The sequence below is a fragment of the Danio aesculapii genome, chromosome 11, assembly GCF_903798145.1.
Source record: "Danio aesculapii chromosome 11, fDanAes4.1, whole genome shotgun sequence".
Classification (NCBI taxonomy): domain Eukaryota; kingdom Metazoa; phylum Chordata; class Actinopteri; order Cypriniformes; family Danionidae; genus Danio; species Danio aesculapii.
In genome coordinates, this window is record NC_079445.1 from 26871939 (window position 1) to 26890876 (window position 18938).

The 18938-nt window shown below is 35.4% G+C and overlaps 1 protein-coding gene across 2 annotated transcripts in view; it reads left to right on the forward strand.

The window, feature by feature from the left end:
- The window catches only part of unm_sa1614 (un-named sa1614), a 75501-nt gene that overhangs the window by 30073 nt on the left and 26490 nt on the right, over window positions 1-18938 (forward strand). For both annotated transcript variants that reach the window (XM_056468558.1, XM_056468560.1), the window contains exons 9-15: window positions 2080-2166; window positions 8440-8540; window positions 8792-8861; window positions 10751-10838; window positions 11280-11328; window positions 15871-16034; window positions 17979-18112. In XM_056468558.1, coding sequence (XP_056324533.1) covers window positions 2080-2166; window positions 8440-8540; window positions 8792-8861; window positions 10751-10838; window positions 11280-11328; window positions 15871-16034; window positions 17979-18112 — 693 coding nt within the window. The remainder of the gene's footprint in view (window positions 1-2079; window positions 2167-8439; window positions 8541-8791; window positions 8862-10750; window positions 10839-11279; window positions 11329-15870; window positions 16035-17978; window positions 18113-18938) is intronic.

Below are 18938 nucleotides of genomic sequence, written 5' to 3' on the forward strand. Positions count from 1 at the left end.
TGTGTTAGTGTTAGTGTGTGTGCGTGTGTGTGTGTGTTTATAGAGGCTCATCTGTATTCAGAGCACATCTCTCTAAGCAGCAGTGAAGCTTGGGATGAGCATGACATTGGCCCCATTCGCTCAGTCCATGCTGTCGGTGTATTCATTTTCTTCATATACTATCCCATAAGCAAGCTCTTTATTTCCACATTGAAAAGTGCTTGGGATCCTTTGCATACGTCATGCATTCCCAGCAAAACTGATCTCAGTTTCTCAGTGTGTAGAGTGTTCATGCTGAGCAGCGGATGGCATTTGGGCAATATTTCTGCATCTTTATGACATCCCATCATCTCTCAAGTCAACACAATCTTCGACATGCTCTGTATAGTCACTCCAGATCAATAACTGCAGGGTAAAAATAGATGAGCTGATCATCTCAGTACGTGAACAACCACACCAGTGACTCACATTGCAGTACTAGGGGTGTTTACTAACGTTAAAGCCCCAGTCTTAGATATTAAACTCCTTCTTGGTTCAAAATCTGCCTTAAACCATCCTAACTTGGATTGGCAAAGATGCTTGTTAACTGATTTGACCTGTTTTTATTAGCCCCTAATCTTCTAGCTGAGAAGTGTTTATAATTACACATAAACAAAAAAGTATCTATAGCAACTAGGGCGATTAATTATCTACTGCTTCAAAGACTTAAAACTAAATGAAAAAGAGAAATAAAAAATACAAAAATAAAAAATAATAACATTTATGGTAACCGGCCACTTTAATAGGTACACCTGTCCAGCTGTTTATTAACGCAAATATCTAATCAGCCAATCACATGGCAGCAACTCAATGCATTTAGGCATGTAGACATGGTCAAGATCATCTTCTGCAGTTTAAACCGAGCATCAAAATGGGGAAGAAAGGTGATTTAAGTGACTTTGAACATGGCATGGTTATTGGTGTCAGACTGGCTGGTCTGAGTATTTCAGAAACTGCTGATCTACTGGGATTTTCATGCACAACCATCTTTAGTTTACAGAGAATGGTCTGAAAAAGAGAGAATATCCAGTGAGCGGCAGATCTGTGGGCACAAATGCCTTGTCAATGCCAGAGGTCAGAGGACAATGGCCAGACTGGTTCGAGCTGATAGAAAGGCAACAGTAACTCAAATAATCACGTTACAACCGAGGTTTTCAGAAGAGCATCTCTGAAAGCACAACAAGTCAAAACTTGAGGCAGATGGGCTACTGCAGCAGAAGACCACTCCAGGTGCCACTCCTGTCAGCTAAGAACAGGAAACTGAGGCTACAATTCACTCAGGCTCACCAAAATTGGACAATAGAAGATTTTAAAAACATCACCTGGTCCTGATGAGTCTCGATTTCTGCTGCGACATTCGAATGGTAGGGTCAAAATTTGCTGTCAACAACATAAAAGCAGGGATCCATCCTGCCTTGTATCAATGGTTCAGGCTGGTTTTGGTGGTGTAATGGTGTAGGGGATATTTTCTTGGCACACTTCGAGCCAATTAGTACCATGAGGAATATTTCCAGTGCCTTGTTGAATCTATGCCACGAAGGATTAAGGCGGTTCTGAAGGCAAAAGGGGGTCCAACCCGGTACTAGTAAGGTGTACCTAATAAAGTGGCTGGTGAGTGTGTGTGTGTGCGTGTGTGTGTGTGTGTGTATGCCAGTTATTCATATATATATTCATATATATGAATAACTGGCAACAATTTCTTGAATGTAAAAATCTATTGTCTTTTCTTTTAACATCTTCGACTTTCGAGCACAACAGAGTATCCGGCCTCATCAAGGTTACCACACCACCACACACTGACACAATCAGGGGTAAAATCAGCAGTGTAAGCATCAGCTAACAGTAAATCCCGCTTAAGGACGAGTTTGTGTCTGATAAAGCAGACGACTCTTTCAGCTGCACTGATGCTCTGAGTGACGGACGACTTAATGAAAGCACCATTGTCTCACCCCAAAGCCTCAGTAATCACGCTTAGAAAAACACGACTGAAGGAGCGAACATGGAGGAGAGGATGTGTAGGATGTGTTTGGTGGAATTTAAGTGTGTGTGTGTGCTTCACAGATCAAACATAAGCAGGATGAGGAAAAGAGACAGCTCTGTTCTCTCCGAGATCAGCTCAGACCGGCTCTGCTGCCCGAATTCAAAGAGGTAAACAATGACACTGTCTATTCACACCTCATTTCTGCTCCGTTTACACACAGATTTTTCCGCACACAAATTTCGCATGCCTGCTTTCACTCGTTACGCTGCCAGCTGCTCAGGTTAAAATTTCTAAAGTGTGTTTTTCTAACACTTTCTCTGTGCTTGATCTCACATGGTTTAACTGATGGCTTTTACTGTATGTGGGTTAAATGAAAAAAAAGAGTTTTAAGCATAGAAGTGCAGTGTAAATATTTATAAGAATTTTTGGGAACACTTTTTTTTGATGAACAGATATTAGAAGGCTGTATTTATATATCACAGCGCAGCCCAAAAATGCGAATTAATTATCATTTTAATTCTTGGGACTTTGGCAGTATACTTCAAAACACAAGCTTTTGCCAATTTTTCAGCAATACAAATATATAAATGTAGAATAAATATGTAAATCAATATATCTGTTATGATCAATGACAATGGAACATTATCCATATTTTAATTTCATTTTCACAAACGTTGTTTGAAAAAATCCTTTACTTGATGTATTCCAAAATGAATTCATGTATTTATTTTGGTTGAACTTCGGAACAAAATATTGAGCAAAAAACAAACAAAAAAAACAGCTTATTCTGAAATATTGAAACATCAGGGACGGTTAAAAGGTGAAAATAAATTACATAAAATCAAATCATAACATTCATTCATTCATTCATTCAATTTCCTTCAGCTCAGTCTCTTTATTAATCTGGGGCCACCACAGTGGAACGAACCGCCAACTTATCCAGCATATATCTTACACAGCGGATGCCCTTCCAGCTACAACCCAGTACTGGGAAACATCCATACACACTTATTCACACACATACACCACAGCCAATTTAGTTTGTTCAATTCACCTATAGCGCATATTAGAACGGCACGATATTGAAGAAACTGACATTGTAATATTTTATTTTTCTACGATATATATTGCGATACGCGGTGGCACAGTGGGTAGCACTTTCGCCTCACAGCAAGAAAGTCACTGGTTCGAGCCTCGGCTCAGTTGCCGTTCCTGTGTGGAGTTTGCATGTTTTCCCCGTGTTCGCATGGGTTTCCTCCGAGTGCTCCGGTTTCCCCCACAGTCCAAAGATATGTGGTACAGGTGAATTGGGTGAGCTAAATTGTCTGTAGTGTATGAGAGTGAATAGATGTTTACCCAGTGATGGGTTGCGGCTGGAAGGGCATCCGCTGCGTAAAACATGTGCTGGATAAGTTGGTGGCCCCAGATTATTAAAGGGACTAAGCTGAAAAGAAAATGAATGAGTGAATATATTGCGATATTGAATATATAATTTCACCAGATGTAATGAATATGTCTGTTTGGAAAGAATTCATCATTTTAGATGATTTTGCAAGTGAGTGCATGTACATAAACAATAATAAACCAATCACAAACACTGAGAAATATAGTTCAGCAACAACACTGTGCAAACAAAATATACTGTGCTATATGGTTTTCTGGAAGTCTAGCAATTTTTAGATGCAAAAATGTAATAATCGAATGTAAAATAACACCATATAATATATAAATATATATAAATAAAGGCAATTAATTTTCCTTAAAGTTAAAAATGTAATTTCTTTTTCCTGAATACTTTTGAAATGAATAAATGATAAAAACACACATAAATAATAAATGTTTTGGTAACTTCATGGTTAAACATTGCAAAAACTCCACAAATAATAAGTGTTTTCCAAAATAATACCGATTTAGCATTGCAGATCCTGCGATGTGACTATTGTGGAAGTATACATTGCGATATTGATGCTGAAACGATATATTGTGCAGCCCCACCCCATATCTTTGGGCGGTGGGGGAAACCCGAACACCCACGTGAACACGGGGAAAACATGCAAACTAAAATGCCAACTGGCTCAGCCACACTCAAAACAATATATATTTTTTTACTTGTTCAAACTACTTAATTCAAATGAGCTGAAACAACACAATTCTTGAGATTTCATTGGGACAACTTAAATTTTTTTATGTTTAATCCACATAAATTTGTTAAAAGTGTTGTTAACTCAATCAATTTGTGTTACGACAACATGAATGAATTGTGTGGAACCCTGCATTTTTTACAGTGCAGGACTTGAACCAGTGACCTTCTTGCTGTGAGGTGACAGTGTTAATCACTGAGCCACCATGTTTCCCCAAATCATATCAATACATAATAAATAATGGCAATGTTCAATACACATTTTCACAGCTTTCCAGGGTGTTGTTTTCTTTATTGCTAGTTTTAAGTGAAATGTTTACATTTGTTTTATTTCCCCCCAGAAAATAACTATTGGTCACTTAACAAATGTTTCCAATGTTATAACCTCTTAAGACCCAATCTGTTTTTTTTACATGCATTTTTTATTTCTCTTTGCTATTTGGGCTTATTGGAACCTAATTAGAATAAAAATATAAGTATCACCTTTTGATATGATGTACTTTTAGAGAAAAATGATGTCCACATATGTGGACTCGTGGTCCGAATTCACATAAAACACTTTTTCCTTAATGCATATTTAACATAGATTTTTTTTAACTGGCTTTGACTCTCGGAGAGTAAAAACAAAATTTTTTCCCATTTTGGACAGTTAAAAATAGTGTTTAGGACATTCCATATGCTACAAAACAGTTGGAGGATGACACTGTATGTCTGTAACAAAATATAAAACATTCAAAGTATTTTAAATAGCCACTTAAGAGCTAAAATGTGCTGTCCACGTATGTGGACACTCAAGCCCTAGGAGGTTAAATGAGAGTTATTCCACTAAATTTATATTAAAAAGTTGGTACTGTGTGGAATATCTGAAATTATTTTATTACAAAAAAGGCTCTAAATGACAGCAAAGTTATTTTAAATTTGAACAAATTGTCATGAGTAGTTGGTAATTCATTCCACTGTGGTGACCCCTGAAAAATTAGGGACTGAACCAAAGGAAAATTAATATCATCAGTAGTTTACACAATAAAAAAGTAAAACAAATTGCTGGGAAAAAAAGGTCGCCTTTCAAAAAGTATTTCTGCAGTGAAATATGAAGAAACTGCAGCTCTTTGTTCAGCTGTTCATGTTATAGGGCTGCAGTATACAGTATGGTAAACCCACTGCTGTGCTTTTTTTTTCTTTTCTCGAGGTCACACACCACTATTGATTCACTCCAGGAAAATCAATAACATTTTATGTTGCAGTACATGGCGGTAAACATTACGTGTCAGGGTAATAAATAGATGGGATCTTATAGAGTTATTTGGTAGTACTATTCAAGTATTTACCATAAGTATGATGGATAGGGATCAGAGTATATTTGCAATCAAAATATTTTCTTTATGCTTGGAAGAATGCCTGTTAATACATGTTAATGTTTCTAAATGCTTCACTGACAACATAGCAGTCCAGAAGAGTAAGTTGAGTTTTTTTTATAAGCGTGTTACTGACCTAATTTCCTATAAACACTTGCATGTGAACTGTTTCTCACTTTAGTTGAAAAAATGAGCATGTGAAATATAGTGTGACATTCTCAAGAAGAATATAACAGTTTTCTGTCAAATCATGCTGCAGAAATGTCCAATTATCATGCATTTGTTTCTGAAAGCTGTTGATATTTGGAATTCTTCATGTTAAGTACATGTTAGCCTGTGAACAGCATGTGGTCATCTTCTAACTATAATACACTGTATATACACACTTGCCACATAGACATCCATTGTTCAAATGTTATAACTACTGTGTATTTTTTTTCTGTGTGTGTTTTAATAAATGTTTAAGTATAATTTGATATTGAAATTTCAAAATGTCTCTAATTTGACTTAATTTGAATGTATAATTACATGCGTGGTGTTCAGCTAATGTGGATTTCCTGCATGTGTGTGGTCTATTAATTCTTCTTCATACGTGTGAGCCAGTTCTTCCTCTCAGTGTTTGCACCTCTCTACATGACTGACCTTTCTGTGACCTTTTTTCTTCTCAGCTTTAAGTAGTTTTGACTTTTCATTAACCCAAAAATTAACCTCTGTCATCGTTACCCCCCTTATTTCAGTGTAAAGTGTGACATTTAAAATATGAAGTGTACTTTATTTCTTTCATGAAACACAAAAGCAGATATTTTGTAGAATGTTCACGATGCTCTTTTCCATAGGATTAAAGTGAACTCTGATCTAGTCTCTCCATCACCCTGTGTTAATGCACATTTTGAAGTATCGCATTAGAAACGATAGATGGAAATGCCAAATTATTTCATTCACAAAACTTTTTTTACGCTTTCTTGAGGTGGTTTTGGAAAAAATGGTTAATGTGAATAATTGGAGATGGCAATGCATACAGTATACTGAATTAACATTGCACCCAAGTGAATAATCAGATGTCTCGATTATGCTTGCCTGTTAATGTTGGTTATTTTCAGCCACTCTAACAACCTGTTGTAAACAAACCTAATTTTGCAATGGGTCATTTTTTAAATATTTTTGCAAACTTTGAAAAGATTTACTTCATGGGTGGAAACTTTGCTACATAAGCACTGTGCATTGTTTCAATATTTGAGAGAAAATATGTCAAATAATGAGGTAAAATTACTCACTCAGGATTTGATTGAAAAAAGTATATCCTTGAAAAGCTTTATAGTAGTTTATTTGAGCCTTCATGGTGCTTTCGCACTGTAGAAACTTTTTTTTATTGTTCCTATAACTGTTTATGATACTTGTTGAAGTACTTTTTTGTATTACAGAAACTGAAAAAGTATTTTGGGCTAACTAAATTAGCTTCTACAAGCAATAAGAAAAATAGTTTTTAAAGATATAACTACTGTCATTTTCTGCAAATAAGTGAAGTTTATTTATGAAACTAGTTTTGAGAGGATCACATGCTTATGATTGACCACGGCTAGACCCGCATTAACTATCACATGATTCTCCAATCAGATGCTTCCTAAGTCACTATAAATAACCATAGTCTTCCTAGCACAGTCATCCTTGTCTTGAAGAATCCCTCCTTCCTCCCCGATTCCTTCCCCTTCGTCTTAGATTGGGCAGTATGGCAGCCTAGTGCTTAGAACTATTGTCTCACAGTTACTAGGCTAGTCCGCATTTCTGTGTGGAGTTTACTGTACATGTTTTCCCCGTGCTCGCGTGGGTTTGCCCCGGGTTCCCTGGTTTCCTCCCACCGACCAAAGACATGCGTCATAAGTAAATTGACTAAACCAAATTGGCACCATTGCCAAGTTCTTAGCCATCACTATTTCTCCCTCATAAAGCACTTCATCATTAGCCATAAATAAGCAGGGGAGTTCTAGAGATCTAAATTCAATCTTCCCTCTTGCCCTACAAACGGGAGGGAGCCCAGAGCTCGAGAATCTTTTGAGATTTTTCACCCCAACATCCTTCATTATATCTAATAAATAGAATTAACGTATAATAATATAATCAAAGTATTGTGTTCTACAGAAGAATGAAACACAAATGGACAGGAATCCTTTTTATAACCATTTTTAAATTTTTTATCGACCAGTAATATTAGCGATATGATTGGTCTGAAGAAGGCATGGGACGAAAATCAGGTCTACGTTTTTAAAACCGCCAAAATTTCCTTGCTATACCGTTCCTATGGTATATGTAAGATTTTTACTTACGCTTTTTTTTTTTTTGCTGTTTTTTAGGATAGCAGTATCTCCAGAAAAAAGATATCCAAAGAAGCCATTTTAATTTGTAAAGAAATCTGTGCTTTTAAAACTAATGAAGACAGCAGAAGTCAATGATTCATTTTTATTATTTAGCCTGAGAATCTGAAATATATTGTGTTCAAAGGGGAAAAAGTAGTTTAGTTTTTTACCCAGACATTTAAAAAGAATATATTTTAGAGCAGTAATCACAAAACTGTGAAGCCATGATATTTTTATCCAAGGTTATCACACCATCAGAATCTTATACTGGCCCATGCCTAGCTGAAGTCCTTCCAAAGGGTGGATTATGAGCCGTGTATAACGTGAAGCAGGACAAACAAGGAAACTGTTTTAAATGTGAAAAGCTCTATTTTACTCATTTTGGACTTCTCATCCTCTTTCATTGTATGAAAAAGAGCAACAAGACGATTCTGTTAAACTTCTCCTTATTTTTGTTCCCACAAAAGGTAGAAAAGGCTACAGGAACTAGCTTTTGTATGCAATGTTTCATACACACAAGCATTTAAATTCTATTGGGCATCACAAACAGCAAACAAAGCATGAATTCCTCTTTTTCATCTTTCTGTTGTGCAGGATTCTCTAAGCAGACAGACCGTGTACAGCATGCATCAGCTTCAAGGCAACAAGCAATACGGCACAGAGAAATCAGGCTACCTCTACAAGAGGAGTGATGGGTAAATGCAATCATGTCGTAGCAAATGGCCAAGATATCATTGACTTTGTGTTCCCGGTTCCAGCATTCTTCAGACATGACATACAATCCACACATTCATTTAGATTTTCTCTGATAAATCCCTTTAGAAGTGCTCTGTTAGGCCTTCGTTTCACATTATTCATGTTTGGTAGGACACACAGTCCTGGTATTCTCGATCTAGCTTTGTGCTGATTGAGGAGAATGTGATGTGGATGCTCATTTGTCTGCTAGGTTGAGGAAGATGTGGCAGAAGAGGAAGTGCACTGTGCAGAACTGCTATCTCACCATCGCTCATGGAACTGTGAGTGCTCACATCACTCTATACAGCAGTTTCTTTCCTCTGCTGCTTTCTGTGATAGAATGGGAGTACATCCTAGATATGAATTCTGTTCCTTGCTATATAATAAACTATTATGGACTGCAGCAGTTTATTTTTGATAAGTACCATAATTAGTGCCTTTATTTTAATTTCAAGCTTCAACTATATTCCCATATTCCCATACTTGTTCGTAAACCTTCATTAGGTCTATACATATGTAAAACATGCACACTGTATTTAGCATTTTAGTCCTGGACTGGAAGAATTTTACTTTTCTAAATTTGTAAAAAAGGTTTTATTCATTTTATATACACTGACAGGCCACTTTATTAGGTACACCTGACCAACCGCTCATTAATGCAAATTTTCAAGATCAAGACGATCTGCTGCAGTTCAATCCCAGCATCAGAAGGGGGAAAAAAAAGATGATTTAGGTGACTTTGAACTTGGCCTCGACAGTCACCAGATGTCAATCCAATTAAGCACCTTTGGGATGTGGTGGAACGGGCGATTGGCAGCCGACAAATCTGCAGCAACTGCGTGATGCTATCATGTCAATATGGACCAAAATCTCTGAGGAATATTTCCAGTAGCTTGTTGAATCTTTGCCACGAAGGATTTAGGCAGTTCTGAAGGCAAAAAGGGGTCCAACCCGATATTAGTAAGATGTACTGTACCTAATAATGTGGCCGGTGAGAGTAGGTTGTGATTATTTGTTAGCATTTCATATATTTTTTTTGAATAATTAGATTCCAAATGTTGTGGTTTCTACTGGTATGTTTATATATACAGTTGAAGACAGAATTATTAGCCCCCCTGAATTATTAGCCCCTCTGTTTATTTTTTCCCCAATTTCTGTTTAACGGAGAGAAGATTTTTTCAACACATTTCTAATCATAATAGTTTTAATAACTCATTTCTAATAACTGATTTATTTTATCTTTGCCATGATGACAGTAAATAATATTTGACTAGATATTTTTCAAGACACTTCTATACAGCTTAAAGTGACATTTAAAGGGTTAACTAGGCAGGTTAGGGTAATTAGGCAAGTTATTGTATAATGATGGTTTGTTCTGTAGACGAAACAAAATAGCTTAAAGGGGCTAATAGTTTTGACCTTAATATGGATTTAAAACAAATTAAAACTATTCGAAATAAAACAAATAAGATTTATAAGACAAGAAATATTATCTGACATACTGAGAAAATTTCCTTGCTCTGTTAAACATAATTTGGGAAATATTTAAAAAAGAAAAAAAATTCAAAGGAGGGCTAATAATTCAGCTGTATATATATATATATATATATATATATATATATATATATATATATATATATATATATATATATATATATATATATATATATATATATATATATATTTATATTCATATAATCGATTATTTTAAAATGTAACTTATTTCTGGAGTGGCAAAGTTGAATTTTCAGGATTTTCTAACAATTGGAAAGCTTTTATTTTTTAAACAGCATTTATTTGAAGATTTATTTGATTTTGCTTTTCCTTAGTAAATAAAATTGTGAATTTATAGTTTTGTAATCATATTTACTTCAAAATTTTGAATTCATTCAATTATTTATTTATTTATTTATTTATTTATTTATTTATTTATTTATTTATTTATTTATTTATTTATTTATTTGTTTATTTGTTTGTTTGTTTGTTTGTTTCAATCACCCTTTTACTTACGCATTTATTTATTTATTCTACATTTTTTGTATTTGCATTATGACTGGCCATAACCAAGGCTGTTATTCACATAAAACAAACCAACGAGACATACACAAAAGTGGCAAACAGGCCTTTAGTCATACCATGTAAGTGATTATATTCTTCCCCTTCACTGCAGCCCAATAAATCACCAGCTAAACTCAACCTCCTCACCTGCCAAGTCAAGCCCAGTCTAGAAGACAAGAAATGCTTTGACCTCATCTCACGTGAGTAAACCACACACTCCCATCCATCCCACTCTTTTAAGTTATATAATGGACAAAAAACCATCAGAGGTAGATTTTGGGAGCTTCGTGCAGAGCTGAAGCGTACAAACCTCAGGCTATTGGGAAGTGCATTGCTTAATTGTATCTTCATGCATCCATGCATTATTCAGGCCTCGAGTCTCCAGTGTCGTTATGACATCATACAAAAATCCAGACAATACCATGGTCCTTGAACTCAGGTTGTTCTGAAACACTATTTAAAGATTTGGTATTTGCACTTGAGCACAAATTATTTGTTTTTTCCTCCCACTTGTGTTTTAACAAAGGACCTCAAACCTGTTTTTATCTGTTGATTGTTTGCTGATTACATGTTTTCTGGTGCCAGCTGAGGGTGAATTGTGAATTTGCAAGGAATAATGAGAGTTGTTTTTTTTTTTTTAGATAATCGCACTTACCATTTTCTGGCTGATGATGAGTGTGATTGTGTGGCGTAAGTATTTCTTTTGTTTATTCATAGAAATAATTGCATGACACACAGCCTGTTCAAATAGGCTGTTCAACCTTAGAGCATTAATGTACCTGAATGAGTCATTAATCATTAATATGCAAAAATCCAAACAATAAATTATGTATAGCTGTCCGCGAAATGTGTCATGAACTAGCACAGAGATATAAGTATAATATGCATATTATGCATAACATAATTACTATTAAAATAGAAAGTTTGAACTCCAAGTGGTTCATCGAGTTTTGTTTCTAGCTTTCTAGTCATCAAACAATCCTGAAATGTATGTTCTGCACAAAAATATTAATCAGCACAACTGTTTGATTGTAGTAATCAGAAATCTTTCTATAGCATAAAATCAACATAATCGAGAGGTTTCTGAGAAATCACATGACACTGAAAACTGGAGAAATGGTCCTGAAAGTTCAGCATTAAATGAATCACAGTAATTAATTTTAACATTTTAAGGTGCAGTATGTAAGTTTGACACCCAGTGGTTGAACTAGGTGTTGCATTCCTGGATCAGGTTGCCAGATTGAGGACCAACTGAAGCGAGTCTGACTATCAAGTCTAAACGCTGATTTAAATCATGTTCTATTTTAAAGCAACGGCACACCATACAAGGAATATTCTCCATATTAAAATAAGTTTTTATTATTAAAAGAACAGCTTCAATTTCTTGCAGCTGAACAACAGAAAACAGAATGATCACCTCAGGTACACCTCATGTGCTTTATTCAGTGTTAAATGCTAATAATTTGACTCTGAATACCATTTCACATGACATTAATTGTCCTACTACTGAAAGCAGCAGCAGATAGTTCACCTCAGAGCTTGAAAATAAAATAAACCATCTGGAATTGAACTTTAGAACTGTGACTCAAAACCAACACATATCAGCGATTCAGCATCTACATTTAATAACATTAAGGAGGTTTAATATGTATTAATTAGATTATAAACCTTACCATTTCGTCAGTGAGTGCATATTCTGTGCTTCTGTTCTGGAAAACAGACAAATTGTCACGTAGTGTGTTGAGGGCCTTTCTGACTGATTGAATGAAATATGCGGTTTTCCACCAAGGCAACCCGAGGTACTGAAATATAATATGGCTAAACTGGCATTGGGGGGGGGGGGGGGGGGGGGTAAAAGAACCAAAACAAAGACAGCGTTCCGGCATAGAAAACACATTTAAATAGCAGAATATCTGACTTCAGCTTTGTTTTTTATAGATAAACAAGAATCTTCACTTGGCAAGTTTCTTAAATATCTGCAAACATATTATCGTGTTTTATGCTTTAGAAGAGTCGAAAACTTACATACAGTCCCTTAAAAAACATTTTATTAAATAAAAACTATTAGAAAACAAATAGAAAGTATTTTTACAGCATTACTTTTTACAAATAGTATCTGGATGCAGCCTTTATGATGCAAGCTGAGATTGCATCACTCAACGATGCCATGTCAGACGCAATGCATTCAGTGGAGCTATTGACATCATTGTGAGGGGTAGGGTTAGGTGAGCCCATTAAAAAGCATTGGATGCATCTCAGATTGCACTCCACCAAGTCTGCAGCCAGACCCCTTTCCTTTTTACTGTGTATTTTAATGTTAAAATAAATTCAGCCTAAATAATTTTTTTAACATTTAAAACAAATCAAACCCAACTACTGCAGCTCACTGAAAAAAAATATTCATTGGATTTACTAAATAATGTTTAAGGTAAGTTGTTGCAAACAATTTATATGGGATGAATTTGAACAAACATATTACATTTAGAAAGGTACAATTTAATTTGTTTACATTCAGCATATGGCGTCATGGTGGCGCAGTGGTTAGCACGATCGCCTCACAGCAAAAAGGTCGCTGGTTCGAGCCCCGGCTGATTTGGTTGGCATTTCTGTGTGGAGTTTGCAGGCTCTCCCCGTGTTCGTGTGGGTTTCCTCCACAAGTCCAAAGACATGTGGTATAGGTGAATTGGGAAGGCTACATTGTCTGTAGTGTGTGAGTGTGAATGAGTGTGCATGAATGTTTCCCAGTGATGGGTTGCAGCTGGAAGGGCATCAGCTGCGTAAAACATATGCTGGATAAGTTGGGGGTTCATTCTGCTGTGGTGACCACAGATTAATAAAGGGACTAAGCCGAAAAGAAAATTAATAAATGAAATTCAGCTCATATAAATTGTTTGCAACCACATAAATACTTAATAGTAAAACATAATAAATATTAATTTAGTAAAAAAAAGTTTTTTTTTTTGTAGATTTTTTTGTAGATTGTGTTAAAGCAGCTTTACATAGATGAAGAAGAATAAAAAGAAATAAAAAACCATAACAATGTTTCACACGATGGATCGTTTCCACATATCTTGCTACATCAACATACACAGTAGTCAACATTTGAAGTGGATCAAAACCTTTAATCAAAGTTCTCCTAAAACTATTGAACAACAAACATTCCTTAGGACAATTTTGAAAAACATTTTGATCCACTTCAAATGTTGACTACAGTATGTCTAGAAATAATGATAAAATGTCATTTTGTAAAGATGACCCCAAAGATAACAGCTCTGATCAAAAAGCCACAAAACTCTTATAGTACTCCTGATTTTGCAGGCTCTTGAAAGAGAAATTCCTTCCTCTGCCAAACACTGATCTGTGTGCGTCTCACACCACTCATGTGACTGTCAGATGAGAATGTGTGGATCCTTGCAGATAGCAGAGAGCTTGTATAATTCTCAGTTCACACACACAGACACACATGCGCGCACACACACCTCTTCCAATCTGACCTTTCCATCCTGACAGAGGAACAGAGCCTCTTTCTTGGAGAGAAAAAGAAACATGTAGCATTTCTTCCTCTGATACGTCTGTCCGTATGATGATTGAAGTGCTTCTCATGTCAGATCACAACCCAGCTTTCCATCTTCAGCTAAATGTCACAGTTGAAGAGGAGCAAAGGTTATTGATAGTTGCATTATATTACACCTTCTCTGAAATGAGGCGATTCACTGAATAGAAAGTGCTAAAAGTCTGTGCGCTCTAAGGGGTCTCTAAGCGATGGGGTTTTCTCATTAATTGCTGATAAACTCTCAGATCTGGATCATGTTTAGTCACAAACAGGGCTGAGGAGTAGCAAAATAAATGTAACAGCTTTACGTAGCCTATTTAAAATATAAAATTTAAGGAACTGTATTTTGTTTTAATTGCATTTTAAAAAGTGGTAATAAAAGATTACAAGTTACATCTGAAAAGTATTGTAGATTACTAAAGAGATTACTTTTAGTGTTATTGTAATTTCTAATGTTGCTGAAGTGGAAACAGCACAGAATCCCATTCATCTGTGTTTCATGTCCCGTGAAGTGCTTTTTAAACCTGTGTTTTTATTCAATGTTTGATGTAATTTCAACTGGTGGGACAAAGAGTAGCTCCTCCCCTTTTAAAAACAGCCAATGGTGTTTTGTTTTATCATAGCTTTGCAACTGAGAGTTCTTGAGATCAAGCGCATCAAAGCGCATGAATCTTTGATCCATTTTGGCCAGGGGTGCACAAACATTTTCTTATAAAGTGCCAAAAAGCAAACTTGTTTGAGGGCTGTAGGCCAAAGTTAAACTGTATTACATTAAATTTGCCATGGGAAATTTCCTAATTAGTTTGCGTATTATTTTAAAAATAACTAGAAAGCGTTTCTTTAAAACATTAAATAATGATGCAGCATAATCAATGTTTAAAAATGAACTTACTAAAGTAAAAACATAAACAATCCCATTTATAATACAATGGAGTTCAATGCTGAATACACTAGTCAAGCTGCTTGATTTGCTCGCCGTTGTCTTGTGCATTGTCCTCTATCTGTGAAGTCACAGTATTTACATTTAAAAAAATAGTCTGATTCATTTGCAACAGTTAAATGAAGCATTTCATTTTAGTTGGCTTTTTTGTAGCTCCTCACACAAAGACACAAAAAGGTACATTATTTCAAAATGAAGATCACTGTCAAAGGTATTCGCCCCAAACACCTCCCCTTCATTCTCCATCGCTTCTCAGATGGGATGGCGGGCCAAGCCAAAGGTTACCATGAGCCAACTTTGGCCCTCAGGCCCTACTTTGGGCACCTCTGATTTAGGCAAAAGTGACCAACTGCAAGCTTTGGATGTTTATATCTTCTAAATGCACATTTTGTCACTGTTTTGGAGCACACTCGCTTATAGATATTCTTAAGACTAACATAATGATACTAACATCTAAAAAAACTTCAATTTTACAAGGACTTAAAAGTATTCTAAAGTACCTATACTAAATTACTAAACTGGAGTAATGTAGCAAAATACATTACTGGTTACTTTTTGAAGGATGTTTTCTTTTTAATCTGTAATGAAATACATTTAAAAAGTAGCCCTTCCAGCCCTGGCCACAAATAGCTGTTTTATTCTTGATGCCACATGAGAAGGGTGATGCTATTTAGATCTGAAGTGTCTTGTCGCCATCTAATGGATGTTTTTTGTTATTGCATCTTTCTAAAAATCCCAGATGGATATCAGTGCTGACGAACAGTAAGCAGGAGGCTTTAAATGTGGCTCTGGATGAGCGGAGGCCCAGCGGGGAGAACAGCGTCGAGGATCTGACACGAGCCATAACTGAGGATATCCGCCGCATGCCTGGAAACAGTGTTTGCTGTGACTGTGGGGCGTCAGGTGACAATACAGTGTCTGCAGTAACATATTTTTACATAAGCACTTTGAGTAGTGTTCTTTGAAGTATATTGAAACTGCATTCAAATGTAGCAACCGCCATAGGTAGAACCTTAAAAATGAAAGGGATAGTTCACCCATAAATTTAAACGAGCTGTTCGCTATTCACTCTCAGGCAATCAGAGATGTGGATGATGCTTTTTCTTCAGTGTTGCTTTTAAAAATTATTTTTAGATAAAAATGTGATTGTCATGCACAAATTTTTATGAAACTATCAATCTGTAAAAACAGCTAAACATTAATTACATCAGCTTTTTTTGAATCAGCTGATGATTTTGCTTCATAAGACCTCAATGTATTACCAGGTGCCAAATGTATTAATTTTGTTCTGCCTGTATATATTTTTCACTCTCAAATTGCTGTAGCTGAAACTAGTCTTTCTTCTAATGTTTTATGTCCTTTACAGGTAACGCTTTAAGAAAAGCAGTTACCTGTACAAAGATCTCAGTTGAAATTAACAATAGAGAACGGTTATGATACTTTAGCATTGAGTATTATTTTTCAGTCAATACATGTTTGCATCTCATATTTATCTTAACATTGATTTTTCAGTGTAGTAAATTCGCTCGGTAGTTTATCTAGTACAGTGTTGCGTTTATTATATGGTGTGTTTGAGTCTTATGAAGCACTTTTAAACAAACAAGATCAAAACTTTTAAAAATTGTAAAATGGCATGGTTGCTTCAGCAAATATGTTGGTCAAGTTTAGGTTTTCAGGAGGGATAGAGCAAAAATTATAAACATTTTTGAAGCAATTATTAACCAAAATAATAAAGCATTTCTACAGTTACCTTTATCTGTATCTGAGAAAACTGTAATTTAATACTGCAACATAATGGCATTTTTGCAAACTTTTAATATTTGGTTCCAAAGTCCTAATTATTGTGTTAATTCCTGTTCAGTAAGGTGGTGTATAGAATCACTAAGTCATGAATATTTCCATGTGTGTGTGTTTTTTTTTTTATGAAAGAAATAAATGATTTTTTGCAAATTTGTGGAAAATGTAGTAAAAGTGAGGCCACAAATATCTGACATCAGGGTGTTTTGATTTTATAAGATGTTTATGTGATAGAGACATTTTTATTTATTTGAAACTATGGAGTATGGTTTAAGTAAAACGGGATTATAAATGGATACTAAGCAGCTGCTTTGGAAATGGCCCCATCTAGCATCCTGAGCTTGTCCTCTGTTCATCCTGTTTTTTTATATAAACGCCACTCCATAAATCAGACTTAATTAAATTAAAACCTAGTACATGAGAGAACAGCCCGCAGGATTTATGGCCATGTTTTTGTTAAGAAGTGCTGATAATTTGGCTGGAGACTTCAGATTCTCCTCTGTTGCACCTTCTGTCTGCAAAATACACACCGGCCAATGTTATTTTAGTCTCATTTGTAAAATATTACCCTCTATATATTTATTTGCACTGTATACACCATTCATTTAGATATTATTTTTGTATATTTGGAAATGGTAATATTTTAGCAATTTCTATAAATTTTTTATTCATTCATTAATTTTCCTTCGGCTTAGTCCCTTTATTCATTTAGCTTATCCAGCATATGTTTTACACAGCAAATTCACCTATAGCGCAAGCGCATGTCTTTGGACTGTGGGGGAAACCGAAACACTCAAAGGAAACCTAAGTGAAATTGGGGAGAACATGTAAACTCCACACTTCTTGCTGTGAGGCGACAGTGCTAACCAATGAGCCATCGTGTCCATAAATTTTTTTAACAAGGGTGTAATTCTAAAAAAATTTCAATGCATTTAGTTTTACGTAACAGTATGAAAACTACACTGGGCTTATATTGATAAGGCTCATTTTTCTCAATTTCTGACTTTCAGGAAGCTGATAATGCGTTTTCTTCACACTCTTTCCTTTCAGATCCGAGTTGGATCTCTATAAACCTGGGAATCCTGACATGCATCGAGTGCTCAGGGATCCATCGGGAGATGGGTGTACATTATTCACGGATTCAGTCGCTTTCTCTGGATAAACTAGGCACTTCCGAATTGCTGGTAAGGTTTTACAGTCATCGACAGATGAGGAAAAATCTATTTAGTTTCAATCACTGTTTACTGTCACAGGGTGTCATCTGTTTTTGCAATTATTTGTAAAGAGTTTTTCACAGTTTGACAATTTCAGCTATTTTTCCACATTTCTCAAGGTGAGACACTGTACTGTAGTGTAGAAAAAAAAAAAATTTAGGCTTTTTGTGATCTCAAACGCTTTTTAGTAAAATACAAAAATTAAAGAAACAATCCAAGATACACTTTGGAGTAGGGCGAGGTGATGAATCAAAAATTAATTGAAATCGTCATTCAGAATCTATAATCAATCAAATTTTTCCAGGTCAATTTTTTCAATTATTTTCCCGACTGCATGTGGGTCACATGACCCCGCTCTGTTAGCCACACTTTGCAGCCACATCTGATCTCTGGTCAAGTAGGATGATGGACCCATTCTTGAGCCTTACTTTGCACTTTGTTGATAATGATTGGAAGCTGCGCCAGAGATGCCTTTAGACGGCATATTTTCATTCAAATTATTTTTTACATTAAAATATTTGTTTACAGAAGATGCACTGTTTAAAATATTTACTGGATATACCAAAGTTATTTTATTTAGAAGAGATACTTTTAATGTGAAAAACATTAAACACAATATATTTTGGTTATTTATTTACTTTTTTTATAGGAAAAAATTAATGTTGGTTTTAGGCAACGTGGGTTTTAATTTGAGTTGTTCAAAGTTGATGTTCAATAAATAATCATAGATAGTAGATAGTGTGTGTTTCCATCAATTATTTTAAAATCACGTAATGCATCCTTCATTTAAAAATCT